The sequence below is a fragment of the Eumetopias jubatus genome, unplaced genomic scaffold, assembly GCF_037043125.1.
Source record: "Eumetopias jubatus isolate StellerSeaLion01/CBP00866 unplaced genomic scaffold, mEumJub1_p1.0 scaffold_14, whole genome shotgun sequence".
Taxonomy (NCBI): domain Eukaryota; kingdom Metazoa; phylum Chordata; class Mammalia; order Carnivora; family Otariidae; genus Eumetopias; species Eumetopias jubatus.
This window is the reverse complement of record NW_028274820.1, coordinates 13437916-13456369: the sequence shown is the minus strand read 5'-3', so window position 1 is coordinate 13456369 and position 18454 is coordinate 13437916. Positions and strand designations below refer to the sequence as shown.

General features: G+C 39.4%; 1 protein-coding gene across 1 annotated transcript in view; it reads left to right on the top strand.

Moving 5' to 3' along the window:
- SUGCT (succinyl-CoA:glutarate-CoA transferase) overlaps positions 1–18454 on the top strand; it is a 417779-nt gene that overhangs the window by 15305 nt on the left and 384020 nt on the right. The window contains exons 2-3 of the mRNA XM_028108970.2: positions 11172–11223; positions 12276–12349. Coding sequence (XP_027964771.2) covers positions 11172–11223; positions 12276–12349 — 126 coding nt within the window. The remainder of the gene's footprint in view (positions 1–11171; positions 11224–12275; positions 12350–18454) is intronic.

The following is an 18454-nucleotide window of genomic DNA, read 5'->3' as shown; positions in this document are numbered from 1 at the left end:
TGATTTTGGCAGAGAAAAAAAATCTTAATGTTCCAAATTCTTACACTGATGGGACTTTATGTGTGTCTTTTATTTTTTTAGATTTTATTTATTTGACAGAGAGACCCAGCGAGAGAGGGAACATGAAAAGGGGGAGTGGAAGAGGGAGAAGCAGGCTTCCTGCCGAGCAGGGAGCCCGCTATGGGACTCGATCCCAGGACCCTGGGATCATGACCTGAGCTGAAGGCAGACACTTAATGACTGAGACACCCAGGCGCCCCATATGTGTGTCTTTTAATATAGTTTTTTAGTTTTTTAAATTTCTAGCACTTTGTCATTTTTTTATTTTTTATTTTTTTATTGAACTAATGTTACATTAGATTCAGGTGTATAATATCATGGTGGGACAACTCTATATATTATGCTGTATTCACCATAAGTGTAGCTATTATCTATCACCATACAATGCTATTAGAACACCATGTACCGTATTTCCTATGCTGTACCTTTCATTCCCATGAATTATTCATTCTTGGTGTGTGTCTTTATTTTTATTAATTTAATTAAATTAGTTAATTTTTAAAATTTTAGTATAGTTGACATAAAATGTTACATTAGTTTCAGATATACAATATAGTGATTTGACAAATCTGTACGTTGATGCTATGCTCATCACAGGTTTAGCTACCATCTGTCACCGCCCAATGCTATTACAGTATTGGTGACTATATTCCCTATGCCATGCCTTTTATTTCCATGACTTATTATTCATTCCGTAACTGGAAGCCTGTATTTCCAACTCCCCTTTACCCATTTTGCCTATCCTCCTACCCCTCTCCCCTCTGGCAACCATCCATTTTTTATAGGTCTGATTCTGCTTTTGGTTTGTTTGTTCATTTTTTTGTTTGTTTTTTAGATTTCACATGTTATTTGTCTTTCTGAGTTATTTCACTTAGCATAATACCCTGTAGGTTTATCCATGTTGTTGCAAAAGGCATGACTGCATCTTTTTTTTTGAGGCTGAGTAATATTCCATTGTGTGTATGTGTGTGTGTCTGTGCATCATGTCTTCTTTATCTGTTCATCTGTTGGTGGACACTTGGGTTGCTTCCATATCTTGGCTATTGTAAATAACGCTGCAGTAAATATAAGGGTGCATACATCTTTTCAAAATGGTGTGTACCTTTTTAAAATCTGTGCAGGGCATGCAGAGGGCCCTTTCAATCTGGAAATTCACTCAGTTCTGTGAACTTTTTCTGAATTATTTGTTTATTAATGTTTTCTCTTCTGTTTTTGCTGTTCACTCTTTGAGAAGCCTATATTATCAGAATTCCTAGGCTGATCCTTTATTTTTCCTCCCTCTTCTTCATTTTACACTTTTATTATTTCTTTTTGTTCTGTCTGGGTGATTTTTTTATCTTTATCTTTTTTATTAAGATTTATATATTTGAGAGAGAGAGAGAAAGAGTGAGCAGGGAGGGGGCAGAGGGAGAGAGAGAGAGAGAATCCTCAAGCAGACTCCCTGCTGAGTGTGGAGCCTGAAGCAGGTCTCAGTCCCAGGACCCTGAGATCATGACCTGAGCCTAAATCAAGAGTCTGCTGCTTAACTGAATGAGCCACCCAGGTGCCCCATCTTATTTTTATTTTTCTGCCTTTCTCTTTCGTTTTCATTCTTGTATCTTTTTTTCAAGTTCCAAGATCATATTTTTATTCTCTAAATATTTTTTTACAAGTATCTTTTTCTGTTTTATAGGTGCAAGTTCTTCATATTTCTGATAATATTGATAATTTTTTATGGAGGTAAAATTTGCATACAGTAAAATTCTTTTTGGTATTTAGTTCTGTGAATTTGGACAAACATATGGAGTCATGTAACCATCACCATAATTAAGGCATAGAACACTTCCCTTACCCCTCAAAATTTGCAGTCATTCCCTCTCTTCATCCCCAGTTTCTCCCAACTCTTACCTGTTTTCTATCTTTATCATTTGTCTTTTCCAGAATGTCATATTGATGGAATCGTAATGGTAGTTTCTTTTACCTGCTTTATATCTGTTTGCCCTCAGTTTCTTTTTCATGTTTGTTTTGTCTCTTTCTTTCTTGATACCAGTTTTCCCTATATTTTGCTGATTTTTGGCTGTTCTACATGATAAGAGATGGATAGTAAGAGAGCTGATTGGAAACTGCATGCATGGGTAGAGCTTTGTTATGGGCTGAATTATGTCCCCCCAAATGCATATGTTGAAGTCCTAACCCCCTGATCCTCAGAATGTGACTATTTTTGGAGGTAGGTCCCTTAAAGAGATAATTTTAGTTAAAATGAGGCCTTTCTGGTGGGCCCTTGCTGATTGGTGTCTTTTTTTTTTTATATATTTTTTAAAGATTTTATTTATTTATTTGAGAGAGACTGAATGAGAGAGAGAGAAAAAGCACAGCAGTGGGGAGGGTCAGAAGGGGAAGCAGACTCCCCACTGAGCCAGGAGCCTGATGCAGGACTTGCTCCGGGATCATGACCTGAGGCTAAGGCAGACGCTTAACTGACTGAGCCACCCAGGCGCCCATGGTTGGTGTCTTTATGGGAAGAGGTTAGGAGAGATATTGGGGATGTAGTGCACAGAGGGATGACCATGGGAAGAGGTGGCAAGAAGGTGGTCATCTGCAAATGAAGGAGAGAGGCTTCAGGAGAAACTGAACTTCCTGACACCTTGGTCTTGGACTTCTAGCCTCTAGAACTGTGAGAAAATAATTTCTATCGTTTAAGGCCCTCAGTGTATGGTATTTTGGTTTCTTTTTTTTTTTTTTAAAGATTTTATTTATTTATTTGAGAGAGAGAGAGATAGAGAGCACGAGAGGGAAGAGGGTCAGAGGGAGAAGCAGACCCCCCTGCTGAGCAGGGAGCCCGATGTGGGACTCGATCCCGGGACTCCGGGATCATGACCTGAGCCGAAGGCGGTCGCTTAACCAACTGAGCCACCCAGGCGCCCGGGTGTATGGTATTTTGTTATGGCAGCCCTAGCACATTAAAATAAGGCTTCTTGACTGACAAATTTCAATATAGGATAATATGGCTGGACCTTTAATGTATGAATGAGTACTATCAGTATTTTTAGTTATTTTCTCTTGGGTTGATAAAATTCTTCCCCAAAGAAGAATTTCCCGGTAAGGTTATTTGACATGAAAGCTAGAGAAGAAAGGCATTTGGAGGCTTATCAAGTGGAGAGGATTTGCAGTAGCTGTTTTGGGAAGAGATGGTTGTTGGGTAGCAAGGAATTTGAAGTTAGGCAACTTTATTTTTTTTTTTCAGATTTTATTCATTTATTTGACAGAGACACAGCGAGAGAGGGAACACAAGCAGGGGGAGTGGGAGAGGGAGAAGCAGGCTTCCCACTGAGCAGGGAGCCCGATGTGGGGCTCGATCCCAGGACCCTGAGATCATGACCTGAGCCAAAGGCAGACGCTTAATGACTGAGCCACGCACGCGCCCCAACTTGATTTTATAGGGGACAAAACCGACAGCCCCTCTCCATCAGCTTGATGTTTATTTTGCAGTGTGTTAAATGACAAGGATGCTAAGGGTGCTTGAAGCAATGTTGTGTACAGTCATTAAGGGAACTGAATTAAAAATGGGCAAAAGTTTGAAGCAGATGTTTAGTAAAAAAGACATGATAATGGCCAATAAGCATATGAAAATGTGCTCAACATCACTTGTCATCATGGAAATACAAATCGAAACCACTTCAAGTGTATTACCCAGTGTCTAGAATGGCTGCAATGATCCTTACCTCCTCATACACCCTTGCGTTAGCACTCCCTAACTGTGCACCAGTTGGCCTGTGTGACTAATAGCATATGGCAGAAGTGATAACATGTCACTTCTGAGATTAGGTTATACAACCCTGCAGCATCCATCGTGGGCGTCAAGAAGCCCTACTTGTAATTGCTGCAGTGGGCCTACATAATACTTTTTACGATGTTCCATTATGGCAACCTATTAATACATTGTGGCAAAATGTGAGGACATTTTTTTCCTCCTTTCTGTCCTTTCTTTCCTTCCACAAAGATTTATTGAGTTCTTACTACATATCAGGTGCTAGTGTTCGATATTGGAAATACAGAATGAAAGTCTCTTTTCTCAAGAGTTTATTATCTGGTCAAGACTAACTAGTAAGTCATAATTCAGAAGAATGCTATTGGCAGAGACTTGCTCAGGATGCTGTGGTGAGCAGGAGTGCCTTCTAAGGATGCTGACTTATGAAGGATGGAAGGACTTGTCTAGGTGAGACAGGGCAGAGGATTATTACAGTCAGAGGAAAGAACACATCCAGTGTCCTAGAAATGCGAGAGATTTGAGAGAAGTATGGCTAGTAAGACATTTCTTTTTTTGCAGATTGAAATTGAGAAGGTGGACAGGAGTGAAACTATGAACAATAGCCTCGTTTGCAATATTAGGAGGAACGATAGACTGTAAGCTTCATGAGGGAAAGGATCATGAGTAAATGTGTGAATGAACAAGAAAGTGGCATAATGGGTTCTTCATTTTGGAAGATTACTCTGGAAGCAGTGTTGAGAATGAATTGGTGGGGACAGAGGTTAGGCAGAAATAGGTTAAGAAGCTTTTGCAGGCAGGTGGGACAAGAAATGATGAAGGCCTGAGTGGAGGCAGTACCAGGGAACTGGGGAAGAATAGAACAGATTTAACAGAAAATTGATGGCTGATTGAATGTGGGGAGTGAAGAAGACATGTCTGGGAAGATCTCTAAATTCTATCTTAGAGTGGTTGATGATGCCATTAACTGAGATAGGGAACAGAAGAATGAGAAACAGATATGGTTGAAAAGATTGGGACGATTTACATTTTGAAAAATAATTCTGGCAGCATTATGGTGGGTGCTTTTTCTTTTCTTTTTATTTTTTTTTTTTTAAATGTAGGCTCCACGCCCAGTGTGGAGTCCAACAGTGTGGAGTCCAACAAGTTTGAACTCATGACCCTGAGATCAAGACCTGAGCTGAGATCAAGAGTTGTATGCTTAACCGACTGAGCTACCCAGGCACCTCTATGGAGGTTGTTTTGAAGAGAGCCAAGATTGAAGCCTGCCAGAAGAATTGGTAGGTTGTTAGAGTAACTCAGGAGAGAGTTGACGGTGACCTGAGCTACAGTGGTGGCAGTGGGGATGAGAGAAGAGAAGCCAGTCAAGAGATATTTTTGAGACAGAATATGCACTAAATGGTTCTTTATTAAATTTAAGGGGTGCAAAAAGAGAGAGGGTTCAAGGATTTTGTTTGGGTTTTTGACTTGGGTAACCAAGTGGGTAGGAGTGCCATTCACTGAATTAAGGAACACAGGAGCAAGTTTGGGGAGAAGATAGAAATGATACTGACAGTAGCTGACATTTATTAAGCACCATGGCTAAATGCTTATAAGGCAATGTTTCATTTAATTTTTTAATATCCTTATGAGATAGGTCCCAGTATTATCCCTGTTTTACAGATGGGGAAATCAAAGTAGAACGGGGTCACAAGTTAGTAAATAGAGTAACAATTTGAACCTAGGGGTAGTGCTCTTAATCATTATAGTCATTGTATGTTTCAGTTTTCCCCAGTAGACCATGGGATACTTGAGGAGGAAGAGATTGATGCCTCTCACACTGTATCTTCATAGAATGATTAGCACATAGTAGGGACAAAGGTTGTTTAATGGGAGCTTTCGCTCACGTCCTACCTCATGTACCTGTTCTACTCACTCTGCCCCAGCTCTAACTCACCCCCTTTTTAAAAATTTTCCCAAGAACCACTCACACAAGGTACTTGGGTTTGTACCAGGCTTTACTGAATTAATTTGGTAATTTTGGAGAGGTACCACATATAACCTAAAATCTAATTCTATTTGTAATATATTAAAGAAAAGTTCTGTTAGCTGTCTTGTTAATGGAAATTTTTCCCTGGTAGTTTTTCACCTGCCATTTTCCCTCAGCTTCCTCTCCTCAGTCTGATTTTCCTTTCCATTCCAGCTGCTAAGCTTAACCTGTACCTCCAAATGCCCATTGAATTCTTTGGCAGAGCATTTTCACTGTCTTTGTTTGACTGTGTCTTTTCTTTCTTTCTTCCTTTTTTTTTTTTTTTTTTTAAGATTTACTTATTTATTTGAGAAAGAGTGAGAGAGAACCTGAGAGCAGGGGAAGGGCAGAGGGGGAGAGAGAGAGAGAATCTCAAGCATACTTCCTGCTGAGCACAGAGCCTGACTTGGGGCTCGATCTCACCACCCCGAGATCATGAGCTGAGCCGAAATCAAGAGTTGGATGCTTAACCGACTGAGCCACCCGGGTTCCCCTTACTGTGTCTTTTCCCACCCTATTCAAGCTCTGTCCAGGTTAGAGAAAAATCAGCTACCTGACTTTGAAGATTCTCGTCTCTTTTAATGATCTTAGTAAGTTTGGGCTGCTATAATAGAATATCACAGACTTATATACAACAGAAATTTGTTTCTCATGGTTCTGGCGGCTAGAAATGTGATATCACAGTGCCAACATGGTTGGATTCTGGTGAGGTCCTTTTCTGGGTTGAGGACTGCTGACTTCCTACTGTGTCCTCACATGGCAGAAACGGGGCAAGGAAGTTCTCTGGGGCTCATTATGTAAGGGTACTAATTCCCTTCATGATGGTTCCACCCTCAAGACCTAATTACCTCCCAAAGGTCCCACTTCCTAATATTATAACCTCAGGGATTAGGATTTCAATTTATGAGTTTTGGGGGGACACAAACATTCAGTCCATTGCAATGATCATATGAATTATTAAGTATATGAGTTCCTGCCTCTGTCCCTCACCCCTTCCCAGTGTGACCCTTCAACTAATTCTTAGTGCCTACCGTGTGCCAGCCACTGTTCTGGAGGGAGATGCAAGATAGACAAGTTCTGCCTTCATTGAAATTACGTTCTAGTGGAAAAGACAGTAAGTAGTACAATAAATAAATAAACGTATAATGTAATGTGAAGTAATGGGTAGATGTTATAAAGAAAACTAAAACATACTGAGATCCAGAGGGGTGCTGTTTGAGATAGGATGATCAGGCAAGGTTTCTCTGAGAGTGTGGTGTTTGGGCAGAAATTTGAGTGAAGTAAGCAAGACATGCAAGTGTATGGAGGAAAAAGAGTTTCGGGTCTAGAGAATAGCAAGTGCAAAAGTCCTGTCACATCTCAGATTCTCCAGAAAGCAGATGTTAAGACAGAGTTGGAAGGACAAAGGATTTACTGGGGAGTAACACCTATGAAAGGGAAAGGAAGGAAATAGGATTGGGCAGAGGAGCCATCAGACTTGCATGCACCTCTCAAATTCTTTGCCAGCCCAATGGTTCCAGAGCAGTACACCAAGGAGAACTGATACAACTTTCTGCATTTGGTGGAGGAAATGACCAGGCCTTTCTGCCCAACTTTGCTCGGTCATTTGACCAAGGACTGTCCTGAGAACAGAGCGCTCTCAGCTGAGGAAAGCTGAGGTGGGCCTTGAGGAAGCTAATACTGGAGTTGTAAGTTAACCATGCTTCTTGTAGTTTGGGCAGAAATTCCTTTCTTTGAAGGGGAATCTGGGTGGTCCATCTCTGTTTCTGCCACAGACCCTTAAAACAGAAATATGCTCGGTGTGTTCAAGGAACTGCAAGAAAGCTAATGTAGCTGGAGAAGCATGAGAGGGAGGGATAAGGGTCATGGCTAGGAACGTAGCAGAGGGCCAGAGCAAGCAGCGTCTGTGGGCTGTGGGAAGATGTTGGAGTTCATTCTCAGTTTGGTAGAAAGCCATTAGAGGATTTTGAGCAGAGGAATGACGTATGTTTTACATTTTGAAAGGATCTATCTGCCATAAGCCATTGTGTCTGTTTACCTATTGCTGTACAACAAACCACTCCAAAACTTACTGGCTTAGAACAGCAGTGGCTTATTTTTCCTCAGTTCTGTGAATGTCCTGCTGGACTCACCTGGACTCACTCACCTGGTTGGATCTGGGTGTTTTAAGATGGCTTCACCCACATGTCTGGACCTCACCTGGGACAGCTACAGTCACTGGGATGGCTAAGCCTCTCTCCATTTGTTCTTTCATCTGCTGCTTCATGTGAAGGTGGAAGTGTTCCAAAAAGTCAAGCTCTACTGTGTAAGCACTTTTCCAGCCTCTACGGGCATCAGGTTTGCTAGTGTTCCCTTGGCTAAAGCAAGGCAGATGTCCCAGCCCAGAGTCTACATGGAAGGAGAATATATGAGGGTGTGGATATCTGGAAGTGTGATTCATGGAGGCCATTGCTGTAACAGTTTACCATATTAAATATAGTTTTAGTTACCTCCTTTTTTCTGATCCTCTACTCATCAATTTATCCTCTGTGTATAATTTAGCTTCCTACATAAGTGTGTTTCCAAGAAAATAATGTACCAGTTCCATAGACTTCACATATTTCCTATTGCTGGGATAGCAATTTCTTACTGTAAAAGAATAAATTGGCTGGTTTCAAGGACAAAATGCCCACTACATGGACTTTGATTATTTCTTACTAGATCAGTGTGGCCTGGGGACCCTCCTAGCTAAGAATTATTGTGCCACTATGATCCTTCTCAAGACTATAATGGTGTATGTGTAAATGTGTGACTTCTGTTACTTCCACTGCTGATGGAGCTGCATTGAGATTTTTAAAAAAATGTATTGAACCGAAGAACTCTCATTCATTGCTGGTGGGAATGCAAAATGGTACAGCTACTTTGGAAGATGGAGTGGAAAACTAAACATACTCTTACCATACTATTCGGTAATCGGCACTCCTTGATAGTTACCCAAATGTGTTGAAAACTTTTGTCCACACAGAAACGTGCATACAACATTTTAGCAGCTTTCTTCATAACTGTCAAACCTTGGAAGCAATCAAGTGTCCTTTATAGGTGGATGGGTAAGTAAAATGGCATACCAAGGTAATGGAATATTATTCAGCACTGAAAAGAAATGACCTTTCGAGCCATGGAGGAAACTTAAATGCATATTACCAAGTGAAAGAAGCCAATCTGAAAAGGCTACCTACTATATGATTCCAACTATATGACATTCTGGAAAAGGCAAATTGTGGATACAGTAAAAGGATTGGTTTCTAGAGTTTTGAGGGGAGGAAGGGATGAATCGAGCACAGAGGATTTTTAGGGCAGTGAGACGATTCTGTATATAATAATGTTTGGCATATGTCATTATGTGTTTGTCTAAATCCATACAATGTACAAGACCAAGAGTGAACTCTAAATTATGTGATAGTGACCTGTCAGTGTATCTTCATCAGTTGTAACAAATGTATCACTCTGGTGAGGGAAGTTCAAAGTGGGGGAGGTTGTGCACTTGTGGGGAAAAGAGGCACATGGGAATTCTTTGTACTTTCTGCTCCATTTTACTGCCGGTATCCAAAACTGCTCTAAAAAATTGAACCAGTAGTTATCATTTTTCCTCAAAAAGTCAGCTTGATATCAGTCATCATGATCTAAACTTTGTAAGCCGTTTGGCAAGAATTTAACTTTATTATTTTTTTAATTTTTATTTTTTTAAAGATTCTATTTATTTTTTTGACAGAGAGAGACACACAGCGAGAGAGGGAACACAAGCAGGGAGAGTGGGAGAAGCAGGCTTCCTGCAGAGCAGGGAGCCCGATGTGGGGGGCTTGATCCCAGGACCCTGGGATCATGACCTGAGCTGAAGGCAGACGCCCAATGACTGAGCTACCCAGGCGCCCCTAACTTTATTTTTTTTTAATAGCAGTTTCAGGTTTACCGCAAAATTGAGAGGAAGGTACAGAGACTTCCCATGTATCCCTTGCCTGCACACATTCCCCCCTTATCAGTATCATCCCACCAGAGTGGTATGTTTGTTATAATTTGTTACAATCTATATTAACACAGCACCCTAAAAATCCTGTGCTCAGTCTATATGTTCCTCCCCCACCATTTTGTTCATTTGACAAACTTTAAAAAAATTTTTTTTTATTAACATATAATATATTATTGGTTTCAGGAGTATAGGTCTGTGATTCAACAGTCTTACACAATTCGCAACGCTTACCATAGGACATGCCATCACCCAGCCACCCCATTCCTCCCATCCCCCTCCCCTCCAGCAACCCTCAGTTTGTTTTCTGAGATTGAGTCTCATATGGTTTGTCTCCCTCTCTGGTTTCGTCTTGTTTCGTTTTTCCCCTCCCTTCCCCTATGATCCTCTTTCTTGTTTCTCAAATTCCACATATCCATGAGGTCATATGATAATTGTCTTTCTCTGATTGACTTATTTCGCTTAGCATAATACCCTCTAGTTCCATCCACGTTGTTGCAGACAAGATTTCAGTTTTTTTGATGGTCTGCATAATATTCCATTGTGTATATATACCACATCTTCTTATCCATTCATCTGTCGATGGACATCTTGGCGCTTTCCATAGGTTGGCTATTGTGGACATTGCTGCTATAAACATTGGGGTGCATGTGCCCGTTTTGAATCACTTGTATCTTTGGGGTAAATACCCAGTAGTGCAATTGCTGGGTCGTAGGGTAGCTCTATTTTCAACTGTTTGAGGAACCTCCATACTGTTTTCCAGAGTGGCTGCACCAGCTTGCATTCCCACCAACAGTGTAAGAGGGTTCCCCTTTCCCCGCATCCCCGCCAACATCTGTCGTTTCCTGACTTCTTAATTTTAGCCATTTTGACGGGTGTGAGGTGGTATCTCATTGAGGTTTTGATTTGTATTTCTCAGATGCTGAGGGATGTTGGGCACTTTTTCATGTGTCTGTTGGCCATTTGGATGTTTTCTTTGGAGAAATGTCTGTTCTTCATGTCTTCTGCCCATTTCTTGATTGGATTATTTGTTCTTTGGGTATTGAGTTTGATAAGTTCTTTATAGATTTTGGATACTAGCCCTTTATCTGATGTATCATTTGCAAATATCTTTAGACAAACTATCTTAAGTGTAGCTGTGGACTTTATTAATTGGCTATTAGCTGCTGTAATTTTTACAGATTGACTTAATTGGATCAGGTCAAGGTTTCTGTGTTACATATAAAGCAGAACTATTGTGAAGGAAAACATATTTTTGATAGTAATACAGATTAATTAAAACAGAATATGAAGAATTCTGCATTCTTCCTCCTGAAAATTAGTAATCAATACTCTTCAAATGTTTTCTGTTTTGCCAGATACTGACAATATGAAGCCACTGGAGGGTGTAAAAATTCTGGATCTAACAAGGTTTGTATTGGTTTATCTGTTTTTGGTGATTGAATTTTTCCTTTCTTTAAAAAAATAACCGTTCATTTGTTTTTTGGATTATAATGCTTATCAAAGTTTTAGAAAGGAACACAAAAAAGAAAAATCTTTATAATTTCATTATTCTAAGAGACAGTTAGTATATTTGTGCATTTTTCCAATCTGCATATTTATATATAATTTTTAAAAACAAAAATTAGAACCATATTGAAATTACAGTTTTAGGGGCACCTGGGTGGCTCAGTTGGTTAAGTGTCTGCCTTCGGCTCAGGTCATGATCTCAGGGTCCTGGGATTGAGCCCCGCATCAGGCTCCCTGCTCAGTGGGGAGTCTGCTTCTCCCTCTCCCTCTGCCCTTTCCCCTACTCATGCTCTCTCTCTGAAATAAATAAAATCTTTAAAAAAAATGAAATTACAGTTTTACCCACATTTAAAAGATAATGTTATATTTTGTGTATTTTTCCATGTCATTCAAAATTTGAGAAAAAGGTAAGATGATACTTTATTATATAGTTGTCACATAATTACTCATCCCCCAGTATTTCACAATTATAAATTAGGTTTCCTTTTACATAAATTTTTGCCTCAGGGAATCTTAGGATTTCTTCCTTAGCATAGAATTCTGGAAGTGGAATTACTGCATCAATGAGAATATACTTTTTTTAAGTTTTTATTTATTTATTTATTTATTTGAGAGAGAGAGAGAGCATGTGCATGCGAGCACATGATGGGGGAGGGGCAGAGGGAGAAGCAGATTACCAGCTGAGCAGGGCACAGATGCGGGGCTTGATCCCAGGACCTTGAGATTATGACCCAAGCCGAAGGCAGGTGCTTAACTGACTAAGCCACCCAGGCGCCCCAAGGGAATATACTTTTTTAAAGCTCATAGTACATAAGGCCAAATTGCTACTCTAAACAGTTTTAATAGTTTTAATTCTTACTAGCATTATATGAGCTTGTCTGTGTTAATGAGCTATTAAGAATTAATATAAAAATCTTCAAGGTGGTAATTATTTGTCATTGTTAATATTGTAGAGTATTGGCGGGACCTTTTGCTACTATGAATTTAGGAGATCTTGGAGCAGAAGTTATAAAAGTGGAAAGACCAGGTAAAGCTATCATTCCCTTTAAAACATAGAAACTAATGCAGTTTTTTCTTTTTTAAAGATTTTATTAAGTAATCTCTGAAGCCAGCGTGGGGCTTGAACTCACAGCCTGAGATCAAGAGTCACATGCTCTTCCGACTGAGCCATCCTGGTACCCCAAACTGATACAGTTTTTAACTGTTGTTGTTGTTGTTGTTTTTAATAACCATGTATCTGTATATGGGATGAGAGAATTGAAATGAAATGATTATTTTTTCTTCTCCATTCCTTTATTTTGCTCTGACCCTAGACTAATGATTTCTTCTTACTTTTTATAAGCTCCCAGGGCTAAGGCTTCAGCCAGGCCCTTCACACGTACCTGAAAGCCTCCGGTAGAGACTGAAATGCACCATGTAGTAATAGTGATGGTAACGCTTATCATGGTGTCAGGCACAGGTCTCAGCACTTTGCCTGTATTAATTTATTTAATCTCTACAATAACCTTATGGGCTGATGTTTTATTATGCCTAGATTATAAATGAGAAGACAGAGACACAGAGACATAAAGCAATTTGTCCAAAGTCACACAGCTAATAAGGAGTATCCATGCACTCAGCTCTGGTCCTGGCCCTCCTTAGCCCCACACAAGCCTTACCATTGAGACTGAGTTTAAGAGTTGGCCTGGCCACACTCCCTTGCTGGGGAATGAAGGGAAGGCCAGGCAGAGGGGAGAGTAAAGGGAGGAAGCAGGACACACAAGAAGGAGAGAAAGAAAAGGAATCAGAGTCCTTCTAAAAGTAACCCAGATACTCTGATATAAAAGTCATTCTTGGGGCGCCTGGGTGGCTCAGTCGTTAAGCATCTGCCTTCAGCTCAGGTCATGGTCCCAGGGTCCTGGGATCGAGCCCCACATCGGGCTCCCTGCTCCGCGGGAAGCCTGCTTCTCCCTCTCCCACTCCCCCTGCTTGTGTTCCCTCTCTCGCTGTGTCTCTCTCTGTCAAATAAATAAATAAAATCTTAAAAAAAAATAAAAGTCATTCTTTTCTGTTTTTAATAAAACAAACGTTTTCTCATTTTATAATTTTAAAGATTTTGCAGGAGAAACATTGAAGCTGAGATTAGTTTTGTTTTTGTTTTTCATCTCACATCTTTCCCATTTGTCCACCAAATAAATCTATTCTGTGTACACAATTCTCACTTTTGTTTGGTACCTTCTTAGTATTTTGGTTTTTAGCTCATGCTTTTATTGAAAGTTGTTTAAACCAATGTTATGTATGCTCTTTCTCTCCTACAAGCACTTAAAGGGCAGAGTCCATGTTCTCAAATCCTCCACATCATCCTATAAAGAGCTTGTTGTGGAGGGTTTCAAAACTTAGCATTATTATTTATTCTTCAAGTTGGATCCTTATGGATATGGAACAGAATTACCAAATCAGTGAAAATGGTCTAGCCTTGAATAATGTGAGTATATTTGCAAGACTCATAAAAGATAAGTTTATAATTACATCACCTTATTAATCTCCCATAAGTGATTAAACGCTATAAAGTAGAATACTTGGTGTAGAAGATTCAACTTTCTGCTAAACAGATTTCTTAGGAGGCCAAAGCAATTAGCAGAAGATTCTCTGATCAGCATGGGGAATATTCTATATTATTATATTGTATTTATTTGACCCTATATTTATCAGGCTGCAAGTGGTAGAAGAGCCTGGTGAATCCTACTTTCCAGATAAAATGAATGCTTCATTTACCTAGTCAGTGATGTTTATCGCTTTTGGTTGTTGTGGGATACATGCTGAATAATGTTTACTTTCTTGCTGAATACCTTTTTTTTTCTTTTCCAGGTTTCATAAAACTTTAATTTCCATGTTATTATGCTAATTCAACACCACAGCACTTTCTGATTTCAGCCATTGGGTCTTCCAATCCTAGACGGAGCATCCGATCTAAGTTCTCTTGCTCTTTCAGTTAATCGCTAGTCTAAATATTTGTATTTATATTAATTTTAGAGATCATTATTCCCTATTTATGTAGGCCTTATTTCTCCTTTGTACTTTTTCATTTCTTCAGTAGGGGGTACCTTCCTTTGTCTAGGCCTTTACATCCCATAATCATACACTTGGTATCGGGCTTTGGTCCCAGTAGGTCATTGTTCATTGTTTTTTTCCTGATTGCTCTCTTTCCCTTAACCCTTCTGTGTGATGCATTTTAATGTTTATATTATGTGTTTAACTGTTTTGGATTTTTGAGATAGTTATTCAACAGATCTGAGGAAAAGTGACTTGGCAGGATTTTCAAAGTTCAGGAGAGAACTAGTCTTTGTTTCATGTCTACTTTTCCAGTTCATCCATCTGTTCCTCTCTTCTCTTCTCCTCTTTTCTCTTCTCTTCTTTTCTTTCCTTTCTCTCTCTCTCTTTCTTTCTTAAAGATTTTATTTATTTAGTTGAGAGAGAGAGAGCATAGCAGGGGGAGAGGCAGAGGGAGAGGGAAAAGCAGTTTCCCCGCTGAGCAGGGAGCTGGATGCAGGGCTTGATCCTGGGACCCTAAGATCATGACCTGAGCTGAAGACAGACACTTAACCTACTGAGCCACCCAGGCACCCCTCCAGTTCTTTAATAAGTAAAATTTGGTTATAGTTTTCTGACTTGGGACTATTCTTATTTTTATAATCAAAGAGTACATAAATTTTCTTTTTCTTGGTTCTGTAGTAACCTAGGGAGGGCAGCAAATGATGTTGCTGGTACTCATGGATTGTGCCCCATAGGCAGGGATATGAGGGCAGGGGTGTGGTCTTTTGTTCACTGCTGTGTCTGCTCTGCCTAGAGCCCTGTCTGTAGCATAGTAGATGCCCAATAAATATTTGCTGAATGGATTGAATGTGTTGAAATATTGCAGTCTGAAATTTTATATGAGATCTCCAGACTTTGAAATCATGGCAGCTAGTTAAAAACTTTAAATTGTGTGTGGGTCAAATAAAACATCTCTCAACTGCCAGTGTTCCCAGTTTATGACCTTTGGTCTTTCTTTCTTTCTTTTTTTTTTTTTTTGTTTCCTAGGCAAAGAACTTTATTAACCTTGTTTCAAACTTTATTCCCAGTCTTCTTCAGCTTAATTAGCTGCAAAAACTGAAAAGAGCTGTAGTGTCCAAGGGGCTTGGGCTTAAAAATATTAGAGATCTAGATTTTATCAGATCCATGAACAAAATTTTAAAAAACAGTCATAATATAAAATAGCAGCTCCCAGTAACTTCTTCAAGTTTTATCTTCTTCAGAAGTTGACTCAATTCAGTTTGCTTCATTCTTGGAAGCTTCATCAAAATTCTCCACAAGATCTGGAATATCATCATCATCATCCTCTCCGGTAGCAAGTGGTGCTTTTCCATCCACAGATTGTTTGGGCAGAGCTTCAACCAGTCTTTCTTCAAACAGTCAGACTGTCTGCACCGAGTTGGTTTAAGATCCTGGGTAGCGTTTCTATCAGCTGCTTTGTCTCAGCGTGGCCTGAATGGTGAAAGTGTTCGCTGCCAGTGATGCCTGAACTTTGGGGTGGTTAGAGGGGATCTCTGTTCCTTGGTTTGTGAACATATCCACTTCTTCAATACCACAAATATAGTTTACCCCTAACTTCTTTAAGGAGAACTGAAGTTTTTTTATCATCTGCCGTAGTTCTATGAACCACCACCTTCTTTTGGTGGGCAGTTCCTTTCCCACCAATGTGCACTTGTGCTTGCAGTTTGGTGAGTTTCTCCTGGTTCATGATAGTTTCTTTCATCTTGTTGGAGCAGAAGTGGGACCGCGTGGGGGAATAGGGTTGGCGCTCAGGGGGTCTCGAGTGGACCAGCTGAGATTAGGTGCACACACACGAGGACGCAAGATGGCAGCTCTTTAGTCTTTATTTCTTGGCACGTACCATCCATGCTGATTCTTTCCAGAGGCCACTGATCCTCTCTAAAGCCCTGGGTAGGAAAGCCACGTAGGCCTCCAATTAAGATTCCTGATATTATCTCCACCTGAGAGATGAATGTAAACATACAAAATTATCTAATTTTAGCCCTACCTTGACGTTGCTTTATTTAAAAAAAAAATTAATGTATTGGAAGCTTCAAAAAAATGGAAGTAGCTGGACTTTCTCTTGACTCTGACAGGTCCTGTCTGGTCCTGAAGATCCAGATTCATACCTACCTTTTCATTGAAACCTCTTCTTACTGGTTTATTACTGGAAGATTGCCTTTCTGGGATCTTGTAGCTCATTTTTCCCCTGATGTTTTGGGCATGCCATTCCATTTGATGCTTACCATTGATTGCTTTGTTTTGTTACTGGTTCATTTCCAGTTAGAACTAATGCTTCTTTTTTTTTTTTTTAAAGATTTTATTTATTAGAGAGAGAGTGAGAGAGCATGAGTGGGGAGCGGGGGGCGGCACAGAGAGAGAGGTAGAAGCAGACTCCCCGCTGAGCAGGGAGCCTGATGCAGGGCTCCACCCCAGGACCCTGGGATCATGACCTGAGCTGAAGGCAGTTGCTTAACAGACTGAGCCACCCAGGCACCCCTAGAACTAATACTTCTTTTCTCCTCTGGCCTGTGTCCTCTCTTTTTCTCTTGTGAGGTTGTTTTTCTCTTTGTTTTTTTTTAATAAATGAGTCTATTCTTTGGCCTCTTGTTTTGTTTTCCAAAAGGCTGTGTCTGTTTTTCTTGATCAGTTTCAGTGGTAAAGTCTAATGGGCTAATAGATTAATTATATTATTTAGATGAGATTAGAATTTAAACTCTAACTCATATTCACAAGTAGTGTCTTCTTGGGGGCTAGTGATAAATAATTGTAATTACTTATATAGTGATTAGTTTCTGATATCAATATTTAATCAGACCTTATATTATAAAATCCTTAAAATAAGGATACTGTTTTGTGTCATTTAATCATTGATTGATTTTCTGAGCCCTGTCTACATTGTCAGTTGCTTTTTGTGCAAAGGAAAATTTATCTGTAACGCTATAGTGTTATCTTTGAATCTAATACAAATATATCCCTTGAAGTAGATGTTCAGGAAAAAAACACCCTATATTTGATGGTTTTAAACTTTTACTTTGAAGCAAGACCTAGTTGACTAAAATTTTATTCTAGAATACTATTTGAAATTAAATGAACCTGCTATTCAAAACTTATTTTGCCATTTATGATTTGTTGCTATAACACAAAATTTTTTCCCAATTGTGTTGAGAAATAATTAACATACATCACTATGTAAGTTTGAGGCAAATGGCATGATGGTTTGATTTACATACATTGTTACCACAGTAGGTTCAGCTAACATCCATCTTCTCATGTAGATAAAAGAAAGAAAGAAAAGAAAGAAAAAGAAAAGAAAGAAGAAAAGAAAAAAGGGAAACATATTCTTCTTGTGATGAGATCTATTAGGATTTACTCTCTTAACAAATTTCATATATAACATACAGCAGTGCTAGCTGTGGTCATCATGTTGTACATTACATCCCTAGTGCTTATTTATCTTACGACTGGCAGTTTGTATTTTCTGACCACTTTTCTCCATTTCCCCTTCCCCCTACCCTCCACCTCTGGTAATCACAAGTCTGAACTCTTATTCTATGAGTTTGGTTTTTTTTAAAAATTCCACATATAAGTGAGATCATACAATATTTGTCTTTGTCTGACTTACTTTATTTAATAATGCTTTCAGGGTCCATCCATGTTGTCACAAATGGTAGGATTTCCTCAATTTTTTATGGCTTAAAAGTGTTCCATTGTGTATATATACTACAACTTTATCCGTGCATCCAGCAATGGATACAGGTGTTTTTGTATCTTGGCTATTGTAAATAATGCTGCTATGAACTTGGGGTGCATATCTTTTTGAGTTAGTGTTTTTGTTTCCTTTGGATATATTCCTAGAAGTGGAATTGCTGGATCATACTGTAGTTCTCTTTTTAATTTTTTGAGGATCCTTCATACTGTTTTCCAAAGTGGCTGTATGAATTTACATTCCTACCAAAAGTGTACCTGGGGTCCCCTTTCTCCACATCCTCACCAACGTTTGTTTTGTTAGCTCTTGTCTTTTTGACGATGGTCATTCTAACAGGTGTGAGGTGATTATCTTATTGTGGTTTTAATTTGC